The 16,669-nt window shown below is 36.5% G+C and overlaps 1 protein-coding gene across 1 annotated transcript in view; it reads left to right on the top strand.

Annotated features, from left to right (window-relative positions):
- The first annotated feature begins 681 nt into the window (after positions 1-681).
- Positions 682-16,669, top strand: part of NEGR1 (neuronal growth regulator 1) — a 1,022,884-nt gene continuing 1,006,896 nt past the window's right edge. Inside the window, exon 1 of the mRNA XM_040232560.1 lies at positions 682-1,291. Coding sequence (XP_040088494.1) covers positions 1,116-1,291 — 176 coding nt within the window. The 5' untranslated portion in view covers positions 682-1,115. The remainder of the gene's footprint in view (positions 1,292-16,669) is intronic.

The following is a 16,669-nucleotide window of genomic DNA, read 5'->3' on the forward strand; positions in this document are numbered from 1 at the left end:
GGGGGGCCGCCTTCCAGTCCTCAGCGACTGACCCAGTAGACACGCCAGCTGCTCTACCCTAGGCTTTGCAAGCATCCCTACCCTCCTGTCCCCTCAAAAACACAGTAACCTCCTCCACCGTCCCTACCTATTTCCGAAAAGAGGTAAAGAGTCAACTATGGGGCGGTCGCTCGGGCAAGATGGGGAAAAAAAACAACAACAAAACCTCACAGTCCCTGGCGTCATGATGGCGCCTACCCCAACTTGGAGGACTTAAAAGTTATGGTGCCTCAAGAGGTAAAACGCACCGGAGAGGGAAAGCAAAGCGCCGCTCTGCTCTCTTCACCTCAGCCCAGACGCGGAGACTTTTCTAGCAAAGCATCACTCTAGTGCGTACGACAGGAAAGGAAGCGTTCTGTCTCCGATCTCTCTCTCTCTTTTTTTTTTTTTTTTCTCTCAGTTTGTATAATAATATACCTCTTGCCGATTTTTTTTTTCCGTTTTCTTTCTGCCTCCCCCCCTCCACCCCCCGCCACTTCATTTCCCCCTCCCTGCTGCATCCTCAGTCCCCGGGCGGGGTTGCTAAGGAAACGGCCGCTTGGCAACGCGCGCGAGCCCGGGGGCCGCCGGCCGCCGCTGCGCCCCGCGCTGCTTCGGCTGCTATTGCTGCCGCTATTGCAGCCTCCGCCGCCGATCGCCCTGCCTCCGCCGTCGCCGCGCCTCCTCCCTCACTCGCCGGCGCGCTCCGCTCCTCGCTAGATAGTGCGCGAGCCGCCGGAGAATTAGACACACTCCGGACTCGGCCAAAAGCAACCGAGAGGAGGTGTAGAGTGGTACTAGGGGGTGGGAGGGGAGGGAGGGAGGGAAAGCAAAGAGGAGGAGGGGAGGCAAGAAAGAGAGAAACAGCACCCAACAACTAGGTGGGTGGGGGGAGAAAGAAAAGAAACCCACCCACCCACCAAATTAAAAAGAATTAAAAAAAAAAAAGGAAGAAGAAGAAGAAAGGGGGGAAAAAAAGAAGAAGGGGAAAAAAAAATCCTGTGGCGCGCCGCCTGTTTCCTGGGAAGACTCGCCAGCACCAGGGGGTGGGGGAGTGCGAGCTGAAAGCTGCTGGAGAGTGAGCAGCCCTAGCAGGGATGGACATGATGCTGTTGGTGCAGGGTGCTTGTTGCTCGAACCAGTGGCTGGCGGCGGTGCTCCTCAGCCTGTGCTGCCTGCTGCCCTCCTGCCTCCCGGCTGGACAGAGTGTGGACTTCCCCTGGGCGGCTGTGGACAACATGATGGTCAGAAAAGGGGACACGGCGGTGCTTAGGTAGGAGGAACGTCGTGCTTTTCGTACTTGTCTCAATCTGTCTGTCTGTCTCTCCACCTTTCTTGCGGTCTTTTTAAACCAAGTAAAGATACTGGTGGTGATCTCTATCAAAAGACCGCATTTCAGGAAGTCCAGGTGCTGATTCTGCCTGGAGCCGTGGCCCCTTTACTCCGGGGCAGGTGGCAAACAGGACTGGTGATGCTTAAGCACTTTGCCGGAACGCCTAGTAGCCCTGAGATGAGTGAAGTGTGAGGCTTAGGAGGGGCCGGTGCCACTTGGAAACTCAGTTCACAAGGTCTGTGTTTTACTGTCCTGGGGTACTCTTGGAGAGTCTGACAAGTTTATCAGGTTTGTTTCTATTTTACTGTAACCTAAGCGACTTTTTCCAACTGCTGGCTCCCTGCTCCCATGTATTTTCCCTCTCACTTGGACACTTAGGCTCAATTTCTCCCTTTTCAGTTTTCTATCTTTCCTCTTATCGCTTTGTCCCCCGTCCCCTTTTTTTTCCTTCCTTCGTTTTGTTTTTATTTTTATTTTTCCAATTCCCCTCCTTCTTACTCTTTTCTATCCATTTACCTCTTTTTATTGCTTTCTCTGTTTTTCCTCCCATTCTTTTTTTCACCTCATTTTTTTTTTCATTTCCACCACTCTAATCTCTGATCCTTTAATACACTTTCCTCCATTCTTTACCTTTCTCCATTCTTCGTTTTTCTTTCTCATTAATATCCCTGTTCCGCGAGCTTGACTTCTGGGTCTCTTTCTCTTGACTCACATTTCCCATCTCTTTCCCCATATTGTACCCCATCCCTGTCACACACACATGTGTGCTCCCTCTAACCCCTTACAGTTCCAATTTCTCACTGTCACAAATCTCTCTTTCATAACCACACTCCCTCACATATTCTCTGTCTCACATTCTCATACATGCTGGCACTTCCATACTCTCCCTAACAACCACTTTCACATTCAGATTCTCTGTTACTCTCTAAAAAGGCACCCGCTCGCTCCTTCACTGTTCCACAGATTGTCACTCACACATGTATACACACAGTCTCTCCCTCTCTCTGCTCCTCTTTATCCCCTCATCTTTCCCTTTTCCTCCCTTTTTGCATTTTAAGTCTTGCTCCTTTTTCTCACTCTTCCCTTCTTTTCCCCAAGCTTGGGCATTGAAATGTTTTGTCACTAATGAACATCCGTAGCCTAATTTTATCTATAAACAACATTGCTGTAAGAGTCTGGTAATGTTTTTTCTTCTGTGAAAATATAAATTGATGATCAGCAGTGCTTAGATCTAAACAAGGCGAAACACCTTTATTCCTTCATTTCCTATTGCCCTCCCTTCTGCCTGTGACACCCCCACCTGACATAGATCCTGAAATCTCCCTGAAAGATATTCTTTCTCTCCACTGGGTGGTAGTTGGCTTATAAGTACAGATTGCAGAAAATCAGTGTATGTGGCATGTTTAAGGTGAAACAGAGAGGGCTATGTTTTATTTGAAACATGCAATATATTGTAAATTTAATGATCTTGGATCTGGGTGTGGTAAACGATTTACACCTTCTTAAACATGCCTATGAGTCCAAATTAATGTAGGATACTGTTACAGTTTCTAATAGATACTAGTTTATAGTGTATATCTCTACTGTAAACACAATGCTACTGGATGTGTACAAAAGTAACAGTTTGTTGTCACTTAGTAAAATACCTCGCATTGCTGATAAAAGAGATGAACGTTTGGTCACACTGAGGATATAAATTAAACCCTTGGTGATATTCTTTATATTAAGTTTGTTTTGGAAGTTTAAACAACAGTGGTAAGGTTGAAGTGCTGTCTTTAGAGCCTGCAAACACCTATCATGGGGACTGCACTCTATATAATTGTAGTAGCATATTGCCTATTTGTAATGAGCATTAACATTTTCAATCTAAAGGATTTGATAGACTGCTTGTCTCTTGATGGTATATCTTGGGTGTTTTGTTTTTAAAGAATAATCTAATGAATACTATGGCTAATTAAAATAGCTGAACTCATGGTCTGCTTCTAGGAGACCTATGTTTAGTTCACTCATTGCTGCCAATAGTGAAGCTTCTCTAACTAGCGGCAGCAATATTTTTCCAGTTTTGTTGGTTTGGTGCAGTCCTTGTTTACTTGTGTGCACCTATGTCATCCATTTATATGCTGTATCCTGAATATTGTCATATCTTAGTTTAGAGAACTTTTGGCTTTTCAACTTTTTAAAGAGAATGGTATCTCTGTTTCTTTTGAATAATGTTTCTAACCAATTACAGTTTTCTTAAAAAATAAAAAGAATCTTTTTTTTTTTTTTTGCTGTATGAAACAAATCTTATCCGCATTACTTTTTACTCAAAGTGATTAGTTTACAGTAATTCTAGAATTCTCTAGGGACTGACACCATTTTTTATCTTTTTATATTGACCATAGGTTTTAAACACTTTTAACATATATAGTTACAAAAATCTCTCTCTCTCTTAAAAAAATGTTAAATTTCATCAGTTATTTTTCCTGCCACTGGTATTTACTCTGTTCATAGACTAGTACAGAAGAGCTTAAGGACTATATTTGAGTGTTAAGTCAGGTGAGATATTTTTAATCAAAAGTAATGTCACAGAGTTATAGTTTATGTTTTCACTTTAGATACTTGGAATTGTATTTGGTGTAATTATCTAATTCATTAGAAAACAAAACAAAAAACCCCAAAATCTTCTCTCATACAAACACGGCTTCACATCAAAGTACAGAAATCTAGTACTCAAGAGAACACTTTACTGAATTATGTGATATTGTTTATTAAGCTTTACATGTTTTACTCTATTTTTAATGTAACATATTCCTCCAAGTATCTCATAAAAAGCAAATAGTGGCATAACAGTTATCAAATAACTTTAAGTGCTAAAGGCCTGAAAGTGCAAATGTGTCAATCAGTGACTCTGTTGCTTGTGGTTACATTAATGAAACAGAAGTTTAAAGGCCAAATGATACATTTCTATCTCCTAAATGCCAGAGTGTCTGTTTTAGAGAAAAGAATCAAGAAAAGCAAACCTTTTCTTATATTTTGTTATCATACAAAAGGGAATCCATTCTGTGATCCACCAACTGTACCTATAATTCTATAAATCACCTTCTCTGGATTAGAAGACTTATAATGAAGTTCCATTTAATAATTTCAACATTCTTATCATTTTAACTTTGCCTCTTAAGGTTAGTGAAGCAATATATTAAATGTCAAAATGTCCCTTATGTCTAATAATGATATTCACTGATAAATCTCTGAAGGATTCACTTGAGATATTTGGACACTCTTAATAAAGTATTTAATGATGCATCTATTCAATACAATAACACTTGGTACCTCCCTTACTTTAAATAAATGCATGGATGTCTGGAGCACATTGTAATTTGCTACCAATACTAATTAACATTTTCACTAAATTTTGAGATACTAGATATTAGATTGCTACCACATTTATTACTTATTGATATTTATAATTAATAGAACTTGTTAATCTGTATATGGAGCAATGAACTTTTTCTCTAGTCTTCAAATTATATTTTGTAGTACCTGGAAGATCTGAGTTGATGTTTCATCAGGTGATGTAGCAAAGAACAAGACATTCCAGAACCACACTGGCCATGCATTAGGACCCAGTGTTTCTAGATCTAGAAAACCAAGGGGAACATAACTCTGCTCTGGCTTAATACATAAATTTCAGATGACTTTTTTTTTTGTAGTTTTGCAGCTGCTTTAATGTGAATCAGTCACTTTATTCTTACCTTATTAACAAATACAGTTATGTCGACATGTCCAAAAACGTTTAATATTCTTTTGAGACAATACAAGGAACAACCTCATTTATATCCTCCCAGTTTTTAAAAAGACATGTCATTTCTAAGTGAGTTCTTTCATCTGTTTCTACTTCAACTCGTCTATGAATTTTGTACATTTTAAGCTGCCATCCTGATACGAATTCAAAATACCCTATTCTGTACTTGTCATCCTTTAATCAAAGGAAGGAAGAGAGATTCTTTTTTTAAATGTGATATCTTCTTTTACGTTAGCAAACTTGAACATAACTTTGTCATTTTAATGCAATAGATTTCAGTGAAAGTTATATGAGATCCTAATAATGATATTGTAATAGGGCCGAAGACTTCTGCTTCAATCACAGAACATAGAGTGCATTTACATAGAAGCTATTTCCATTGGAAGTCACAAAACTTACAAGTAGATTTATAAATGGATATCACAAGTATTTATTACTTCTCAGACTTTGCTCAATTCATTTGCCTTTTGATTGGACTACATTAAATTAGTTTTGTTTTGAAATGCATGCTATTGGATACAAGAAAGTAAATGATATATAAGAATGCAGAATTGTCAATAGCAATATACCTTGATTATACTACACTTTTTGAATATCATTGAAGAGTGTCTTCAATGGTAGAGTCTCTTCAAACTCATCTGTTGAGTCATTCCTACCTATTTATGTGTTCCAAATACACTGTTCAACTCTCCAGGCATTTGCAACTTATAACATTAAGGCATTATTTAAAAACCTATATGCTTTTTGAATAGTTGAATAGTGTTATTGAACAGGTTTTTTTTTTTTTTAATTCTGAGGTTTTTCTCATTCTTTTCAAAAGAGAAGGGGTAATAGATGGTCATGCTGATTCATTTTGGAAAAATATGCTCCAAAATATGGAATACAATGCTACAGTGTTATCTGTAGTGATGTGTAGAACTGTTGTATTAGCATGAGGCACTACTTGATACATTAATACATAATCATTCATTATATTAAAGAACAACATAGCATTTTAAAATTTTCCAGATGGATTTATTTTTTTCTAGTCTTTTTAATCCAGAAGAACTAATTAACCAATGTGGTTGTATAAATCTTTGAGCACAAGCATGTTAATGAACTACTTATTTTTAAATAGTTGAATTTACCATTAAATAGCTCCATGAACTAAACTAATTCTGAAATACCTGAGTTGCAAAATCTTTGAAGAATTATTCACATCCTGTAAGTGACATTTCTGGGCCTTATTGACCAGATCCAACTTTTATCCTTCTGCTATGCTCTGCTCTTGGAGATAGACAAGGAAGCTAATCCCGAGGCTGTATTCCCTTGTTCTTCATGTCAGCTGTTTTCAAACTGTGGTTGTCCAGTGGTAGGTAGTTTTGGGAGATGGGAGTACATGATGAGTGAGGGGCCAAGGTGTTTCCCTCTCCTACATTGCTTTGGGCAGTGTTCAGCAGTGTCTCCATCTCCCACTGGAACCTCTTTGCTCCATTTTCCAGTGGATAACCAACTTGGGCTTCTGTACACTGCTTCGCCCATTTGTTCTTCCATCCTAAGCATAGTAGTAGCTTCCTAATATTCTAACTGGCGGGTTGTCTCACCACCACCTGTTCTTCTTCTCAACTTTTCCATCATCTTTGCAGTCAATTCTCTGAATTAAATCCTCTAAGGTTTAAATATTCAGAGTGGTTTACATTTTTCTGATAGAACCCTGATTAATATGTGTTGAAATGTAATAGTTTTAGTGATTTTTAACTATATTGAATATTGCTCATGGTAAAATATTTGCTACCTAGCACTGGATGTAATAGTTGTTTAAGGAGGCAAGAATAGAACCATAATAACACTGGCACATATTACAAAGAAAGATGGATATTTGGGGTATTGTCCACACTCAGATTATGGTGAATACAATAAACCAATGATATACATTTTAATTAAATATAATATTAAATAATTAATTGAAATATAAATAATATACCAATGCTATGAATGGGAAAAAATAGTTGATGAATATAAATTGGGAAGAATCAATAATACTGTATCTTTTTTTTTTGTTTGTTTTGACTGAGCAAAAGAGAACCAGGGCTAAACTCTGTTTGTGGTATGTGATCAAAATGTTGAACTAATTCCTACAGTGTTGACTCTTGAAATCAATAGGAATTAAAGACCTTTCTTTTTTGTAGCTTAATACCTGAAGAGCAAATCAAAGTTTCCAATTTCTTATGAAATATATGAAGTGTATGATCATAACAGTGCATGTAGCCACTGAACAAATAAGTCTCTCAAGCCATTTGAAACTTTTGATTAGAAATCATTTCACTTTTCTACCATATCCTGTTCAAAATGTCATATACTAAAACATTATAGACAACATATTTCTAACATGGAAGAGCTAAGGGAAGCCTTATTAGTTGGTGTTCTTTTTTTTTTTTTTTACTCTCTCATTTAACAGAGTATTAGATGATGCAGTGACCTTCCCCTTACATGCTTCAAAATAATATCTTTCTAAAAGAAAGTGTCTGGCTCCAATAAAAACAACAGTCATCATAAAGTCTTACTTTTGCTGCTTTTCTCCACACTTTTGCAGGAAAGACGGTAACTTTAAACCATAAATAATACAGTTGTTCAGTTGCTACCTTGTACCTGACTCTGCAGCCCCATGAACTGCAGCACTTCAGGCTTCCCTGCCTGCCCCTGACCACCTCCTGGAGTTTACTCAAACTCTTGTCCATTGAGTCGGTGATGCCATCCAACCATCTCTTTCTCTTTCACCCCTTTTTCCTCCTGCCTTCAATCTTTCCCAGATTTAGGGTCTTTTCCGGTGAGTCGGCTCTTTACATCAACTGGCTAAAGTATTAGAGCATTTGCTTCAGCATCAGTCCTTCCAATGAATATGCAGCATTGATTTCCTAATAGTCATCTCTAAAGGATGCTCTAGAGAGGATTTTCCTGAGTTGGGACAGAAGTTGGACTTGACTCATTCCTGCATTTCAGTTCTTAAAGCTTTGTTGATCCATTACAGATTGTCATGGATATTTCTTTGTATAAGAGAAAGTAAAATGTATTGCTCTTTTTTTTTTTTTTTGGAGCATCATATTGCCTGCTTTCTTGCTTTGTAGAAGAATTTTTAAACGAGATCACATGCTTTTTTGTCAGATATTTTATGTGTTTCAAATTCAACAATGGAAACAAACTTCCCAGGCTATTAAGAGAGTAAAATCCAGGATTTTCTACATAGGCTTTGACATTAACAAACTGGATTTTAATTGGACTTCTCTGGTAGCTCAGTTAATAATCTGTCTGGAACACATGAGACCCTGGCTCGATTCCTGGGTCAGAAAGATCCCCTGGAGAAGGGATAGGCTACCCACTCCAGTATTGTTGGTCATTCCGGGTGACTTAGCTGGTAAAGAATCTGCCTGCGATGTGGGAGACCTGAGTTTGATACTTGCACTAGGAAGATCCCATTGCAACCCACTACAGTATTCTTGCCTGGAGAATCCCCATGGTCAGAGGAGTTTGGCGGTACACTAATTAATTAGTACACCATATCTAAAATGTGATAATTTATAAGATATTGGAGAAATTTAATAATAGAAATTGTTTTATGTTTTGTTCAAGTATTTTTGTTTTATACTGTGTTAAGTTTGATTGGCAAAATACCTGGGTTTGTAAACTTTATGACTGTTGTTCATCCATTTCTAGGGTCTTAATATGAACCTTGCCTATATCAAGCCAACTTCCACTATATTTTAAATTAATGAATTTTTGGAAGGATAAGCAAAAGATTAAATGTATTTGTCCTTTAGATTATTATTTCAAATTTTAATAATTGAAGTATCTTTACTGCTACAATAAATCTGTGTGCTTATTGTGATTGAGTACTTTTTATTGAATCCATTTATCAATAGTCTCTGTCTTTAAGTAATGCCTGCAGAAGTCCTATTGGATTGAGACACACACATTGGAATCATTCAGTGTCTGTAAATTGCAGGATACAAGCTATTAGTGAGTCTTGAAGAAAATGTATTAGCTACTAAAGGTATTTTTTAAAATAAATTGTACTAAAATAGAGTAGAAAGCATTATACATAGTAAAGGTAAGTTTTATTCTATTAAACTTTTATTTTTTATGTTTGTGTGTTTATAGTCTGTCAAGATTTTAGATGTATTTCTTACTGTAGGTTTCATCAGAAAAAAGTTTGTAATGCAATTGTAAGGTACAGTTTTAAGATTATTGAGATGTATTTAATAGTTTTCAGAAGCTCTAAGATTTTAAATTATATAGGAAGGCTGTTGCTCTTTGCAATTATAATTAGCCTATAACAGGAACAGTTCAAGATAGCGAAATGTCCATTGTAACCTTCTAACATTTTTTTCTCTTCCTGCCTCAACTCATGGAGTCTCCTCTTCCTTTCTTCTAAGTTTTCAATTAAATAAAATCAATAAAGATACAGAGGAATAGAGAATTGGGTATTTGTTGAGAATGAGTAATCTCAATTGTGAAAAGTAGCTACACTCCCCAACCCAGAGCTTAACTTTTGTATCATTCTGACTATCTCCCAGAGGTAGGTCAACTGTACTTTATAAACCACAGACTATTGGTACTAGCTGATAGAATTTTAATGTGGTCATATGGCTTTGATTTATAATGTTGAGGAGGTTATCTATTAGCATAGTGTTTTCTAAGCCATATCAAGGTCTGAATCCTGACAGAAGACCTTTGATGCTCTTAAGCATCCAGCTGGCATGAAATTTGGTCTTTTAATCACTTTCTCTAGGAAAAGGGGAATATAGGAAAGGAGGAATTTGGCAGTGTTGCCAGCATTAGTGTTGCTCTTTTGAAGAGAAGCCAATACATTATACTTTCTGGATAGCTGGTAATTTGTTCAATTTAAGGAGGATGTTTATAACACTTTTTGGTCCAGAACTAAATTATTTTTGACTGAATTTCACTAAGTCCTTTGGACACAGGTCCAGTGCCCATACTCATGCTACAAGATTGGGCTTATTTAAAACTATAGCTACTACCATAAAGTTTTGAAAGATTTTGAATGATTTAAAGGGCACTGGGGGAAAAGTGTGTTTGTTCTGTTGTCTTCAGAAACCCCTTTCCTCTCAGGCAACTAAGTTAAAAGATGTTATAAGGATTTAAGTGAACATAAGAGCTATAATCAGAAGGCAGGAGAGTATTTTCTGTTCATTCTCTCCAATTATATCACATACTATTGTTTCAGAATATTGCATAAATAAGTCAAAGGGAACATTTAATGTTACGATATTTCTTATCATATTTAGAGATCATATTTAGATATATCTGATTTGTGAATAACTTATTTTCAAATTAATGTCTTGGTATCTGACCAGCTAAATAGCAAATGACATCTGTATTACTTAACATATTGCTGGCACATTGTTAGTTCTCAAAATCTGAATGTGGAGTGAAGGAATTGAAGGAGAGCTGAAGGAAAAGATAGAGGAAGAAAGGGCATGAAGAAAGTATGATATATAAGTGATTTCTAATCAAAACCTAAGACTTTAGATCACTGGGATACATAAAGTTCAGCCTATATTATCCTACATGGAATATTGCAATAAAAAGGAATCAATTTTATTTCATATAATTTATTAAATAATCAGAATGATTCTAAATATTCACACACTGTGTATACTGAAGTTCTGAAAAAATACACTAAGTATATATCTTCCTTCAATGTTACTAGTCCATTTATGTTTATTTTTAAAGGTAGATTAGCACATTACCTTGGCCTGCAGTTGGATCAGAGGCTAATATGGGGAGAATACGTTCACAAAAAAAATTATATATATGTTATTGAGTTAACTGTTCACTTGTCTTCTTAGGTATATGTCATTGATCACTTTTCTTGTTCACACATCATTTATATGAAATAATAGATACAAAGAGTTAGTTTAGCTTATCCACAGAGTTTATCTTTTATTGTAATAGTTTAGTTGCATTGAAACCTCTCGTGCTTTGAGGTGTCCAGAATGGGACCAATAAGAGTTTGATTATCTACTTCTCTATTTATTTCCTGGCTGTGTGACCTTGAACAAATGCCTTTAGTTGGTACCTCCCTGGCAGAACAACATGGATCGTATGAGATAATACATATAAAATGCTAACTAACGTATTATCTGCCCTTTAGTACAATATTTATATCAGCTGATGATTTTATTCTGCTTTTGTTTTCCTAGTCTCAGTCTGAAATTTGTTGGCAGTACTTATTGATATGGGCATATTTTCCTCATTTAAATCATTTTACCAATCATTTGTGAAATCACTGTGTAGTATCCATTGAAGATATATTTTTGTTGTGATGTTGCTAAATAATGCTTAAGTGAATTCCTGTGGTATCAGATGGTGAGCTGAGCCTTGGGTCAACAGAAGACTGCACGGAAATTTGAAATAAAGACTTTTTTTACTCACAGGGCTTAGAGGAAGTAGACTGCACACCTCTAGAGGCTGCACAGGGAGGTCAAGTCAAGATGTTTGTAGAGAGAGCAGCAGGACCGGGGGCACATTACTTTATTGTGGTTAGTGGGTGGAATGACATAGGGTTCCCTGGTGAAGGACAGATTGAATTAGATTTTATCTAAGGGGAAGGCACAGGTTGGGAGGCAGGGGAGAATGTTGGTCACAGGGACTGCTGAGGAAATGATGTCAGGAACTTACATTTGCCTGTGAGTCTTCTCTGCTTATCTAGGACATGCACTGGCTAGAGGGACTAGTGTCAGCTCAGGGTCTCCTTGGCCCACTTAGTGCCCACTTAGTCACCCAGAGTGGATGCATGGGCAGCAATAGCATAGAGTAGTTTAGCTAAATCTTGACATTTTATATTTTAAAGATCCTATTTAATGGGCATACTTGTATTTGTTGTTGCTGAGCCAATGACCAAGTCAGAAGACTCCAAATCTGGAAGTAGAAACACACTATAAAAGGTTTTATCTGTAGGGTGCAGACCCAGATAACACAACTGTAGTGAAACCCCAAATTTTATGCTCAACAAACTGATGGTGATTTGATTCACTTTCCAGAAGTAAGAGATCCCTGTAATTGGGTATTCACATGAACCATCAAGGGCAGAAGGAAAAATGAGAAGAGACAGAAAAGAAGAAATAAGAGGGATTAGAAAATACAATGAGAAGGCAGTGGATGAGTTTAGAGGGTGAAGATGAACATTTGTGACAGAGTTTAGAATGGGAGAGGTGATGACTGGTGACAACACTGGAATTGTCGATAAGAGGGTTAGAATAAAAAAAAATAGCTGTGTATTCTGGATAAGACAGCAAATAATTATTCAGGATTAGACATGCACTTATCGTTTCTTAGGGCATCTATATGTTATGCTGAAGGCAGTGGAGTTCAGATGTAGTCTATGGGTAAGAACACTCTGTCTGTATTGCTATTTTTATTCATAGACAATATATTCAGTAGAAGCTCAGGAATTATGAATGCTTGCTCAAATTCTGCACATTTGCCAAATGCACAACAGCAAGATTTAAGTTTATAATCATGACGAAGCCATCAACATCATGATTCAGATTCAACTAACACGTATTGAGTACCTACTATATATGACATAGTTTCACAACAATATGCAATAAGATATTGCTTTTCCAGCTTTATTGACAAGTAAATTCAGGCTTAAAAAAGTAATGTAACTTGCCTCAGGTAGAACAGGTAGTGACTGAATCAGAATTCAAATCTAGGACTTTTATTCCAAGCCTCATGACTTGATTATTGTGTGTCTTTCCCTAAGAAAATATAAAAACAGTTGATAAATTTATTGCTTACTAGGCTTTAATGCTTATTAAACATCATTAAGGACCAGCTGCATTTTAGTAACTTAAGTTGACAATCATTTTAAAATAATCAAGAATGTATGTTATGTATTTGATGAAGACTATTCAAATTATTTTAGATGAGAGTAAGTATTAGACTATAGCATATAGTCATAACTATTTGGAGGGCTTCCTTGGTGGCACAGATGGTAAAGAATCTGCCTGCAATGTGGGAGACTCAGGTTTGATCCCTGGGTCAGAAAGATCCCCTGGAGAAGGGAACTGGTAGTTGGAAAATAGTGAATTCTTAAAACTGTAAATATTCTCAAGGGAAAAAAAAAAAAAAACCCTCTCATCCCCAAATGATTTTACCCATAATGATTACAAGGTATTGATAATACAAGAAAAAAAAATGAACAGCTTTTGAATGTCATCTGTAGTTAGGCATTATACATTTGTTATATCCTTGGATCCTTGCAATAACCTACAGTTTTTCTCCTTTGTAAGAGGAGAAACCAGCTCAAAGAAGATGAATATCTTTCTGAGCTTTAACACAGCTAGTAAATGGCATAACCAGGGTTTGATTCTAGACATGAGTGTTTCCAAAGCCCTTGCTTATTTTTTTTAAAAACCATAATATTTCTTGGAGCTTTTTGTATACTGTAGCCCTTAACAGAAAGAAAAAGAAGCTGTTACTTGTAGTATTCCACATCCCCAAATTAATCTTTTGAATGCTAATTCTGGTGTAACTAAACAGCTGAATCAAGCTGAATTATAACCCTCTTTTGAAAAGTATTAGGCAGCCTAGAGTGTTGAGCACTGTTATTTCCCAAGATAGATGGGAAGATTAAAAAAAAATTAGGGATGAATAAAAGATGCACTTATATCAAATTCATTAAACATGTCAGTAATATGTTATAAGGTTTTGTGTTTAATTACAGTTGAATAAAGTGAAACATTGGAATTAGATAGTTTGCCTTTTTTTCTGATGGCTGTCAGGAGTATATAGAGTTTATAGCTTAATTGAATGAAAACTTTTTAAATCTAATGCTGTGTTATTTAAGAATCTTCTTAGATGTGTTTACATATCCATTTTCGATAGATTTTATCACAAGAGGATAGTGTATTTTATGATGACTTGTTTTTCGTCTATCTAAAGTTCTCCCGATATAAAGTCCTCTTTTTATCTCATATCATTCAAGAAAATTTTAAACCCTCTATAACCCAATTCTAACTCCTCTTCCTCCTTCTCCTGTGATTTCTGTATTCTTCTACATTTTATTTATTTTATAAATTTCACATTACAGTATATTGTTATCTATTTTGCCTTTGCAAAAGACTATAACTATCTTACATAACAGTCATTCACTTCTATTGTTGCAAATTCTTCAAGAACTTTGTATTTTGCTATTTGTATAGAATATGTTTACTAAATTCTAGGATACTTGATTTTTTTTCATTTTCCTTTGTTCTTTCAGGAATTTTTTTGTGTTTTATCCATTCATTTTGTTTTTTTTTTTTCCCTATAGAAACATGTTCTTTTTCAGACATTCATTCACCAGATTTTCAACATATATTTATTGAGTCCTTGACTTATGCTAGATAACTTTCTTTGAGAATACAGTGATATAAGAGATAAGGTCTTGGCTACTGAATTTACCTTGTAGTTCAGTCTGTATCCTCAGTGTTGTGTAAACAAGTTATATTTGACTTTTTACTTCACCAGCTATTAGTTCTATGATCACAGGGATGTTTTTTGGGCTTTATGAGACTCAGTTTTCTTGTCTGTAAAATAGAAATACTTACAGCTACTCCTATATATTTCTGAATCCTGGTAATAATTCATTGGAATGTGCCCAAAGCAGTATTTAGCACACAGTTGGGGCTCAAGGTCAGTGTCTTTTCTTTCTCTCTTTCTCACCCTTGCTTTAATATTATAGCTGTAACTTATGGCCAGGACTATCTAGTTAAAGAAATTGTTGCATGTTATATTATGCTTCTGGTATTCTGTTTGTTACCTAATACCTCCTGAGGCTCACCTACTTTTAGTTCAAGGCTGCCTTTTGATGCCTTGAAAAAGTAGACTTAATCTGAACATGTGATGACTATCATTCATCTTGTTTCCATTTCTCACTCATTATTTCCTTCATTTGAGATGCTTTGCCTTCATACTGTCCTCTCTTTAATACTATTTTACATGGATTTTCCCCTAAATTTATTTTCAGTTTTTGACATATTCTGAATGTCCATGAGAAATGTATTTTCTTCCTGACAGTTGCTTCTGCAGGCATCAAAACCATCTTGTCATCATTAAATGTTTCTTCTAAAATCCTACACTTTTCTCAGTATACTTGAATTAATCATGTTTCTTGGTTGGGATAGTAGTTTATGTAAGGAACTCTTGGTAATTATCACCTGTTCCTTTGTTTGATCCATAGAACAAACAATATTTGATATTCTTCTGCAAATAATTCTTCATTGAAATAGCACTTCCATGTTTTAGCCACTTAATTTTATGAATTAATTTGAACTTTCTACCCCCAATGGAAAGTATGACACTTCTCTCTAATCTCAGTAATTGATGAGCTGATTTTCTGACTTCCTGGGCATTCTTAAAAAATCTCATCATATTTGACATGTATAATCACTTGATTTCTGGCAGACAATATCTAGTCTTTTCTATATCACCTAGCTTCATATAGCATACAATTTGTACGATTTTATATGGGGAAATCACTAATGTGTAAATTATTGTTAATTTTCTTCATTTGCATTAAAATCAAGGGAATTCCAGCATATTAAAAAGCAGAGACATTACTTTGCCAACAAAGATCTCTCTAGTCAAAGCTATGGTTTTTTCAGTAGTCATGTATGGATGTGAGAGTTGGACTATAAAGAAAGCTGAGTGCCAAAGAAGTGATGCTTTTGAACTGTGGTGTTGGAGAAGACTCTTGAGAGAGTCCCTTGGACTGCAAGGAGATCAAAACATTCATTCCTAAAGGAAATCAGTCGTTACTATTCATTAGAAGGACTGATGCTGAAGCTGAAACTCCAATCCTTTGGCCACCTGATGTGAACTGACTCATTGGAGAGACACTGACACTGGGAAAGATTGAAGGCAGGGAAGAAGGGGATAACAGAGGATGAGATGGTTTGATGGCATCACCAACTGGATGGACATGAGTTTGAGCAAGCTCCGGGAGTTGGTGATGGACAGGGAAGCCTGGTCTACTGTAGTCCATGGGGTTGCAAAGAGTCACACACAACTGAGAGACTGAAATGACATTAAAATCTCGATTCACTTTTCTTCTGCTTTACAAGAAGAGAAATTTTTCAAATTTCTCTAAACCTTTTTAATATCCTCCTCATCTTTTTTTTTTTTTTAACTTCCAGCTACAAATAGATGTGCACTCGGGCTTCACTGACAGCTCAGTAGGTAAAGAACCCACCTGCAGTGCAGAAGACACAGGAAATAGGAGTTCACTAGCTCTATACTTGGGTCGGGAAGATCTCCTGGAGGAGTAAATGGCAACCCACTCCAGTATTCTTTCCTGGGAAATCACAGGGACAGAGGACCCTGATGGACGCCAGTCCATGGGATTGCAAAGAATCAGACCACACCCAGTGACTAAACACACACACACACGCGTGCATTTAGGTTGGAATCTTAAAAACAGTGCCATACTTCTTTGAATCATTAAAAAAAAAAAAAAACTGGATCAGGAAACTGATTAAGATTAGTTACTG

The sequence above is a fragment of the Oryx dammah genome, unplaced genomic scaffold (genome assembly GCF_014754425.2).
Source record: "Oryx dammah isolate SB20612 unplaced genomic scaffold, SCBI_Odam_1.1 HiC_scaffold_28, whole genome shotgun sequence".
Taxonomy (NCBI): domain Eukaryota; kingdom Metazoa; phylum Chordata; class Mammalia; order Artiodactyla; family Bovidae; genus Oryx; species Oryx dammah.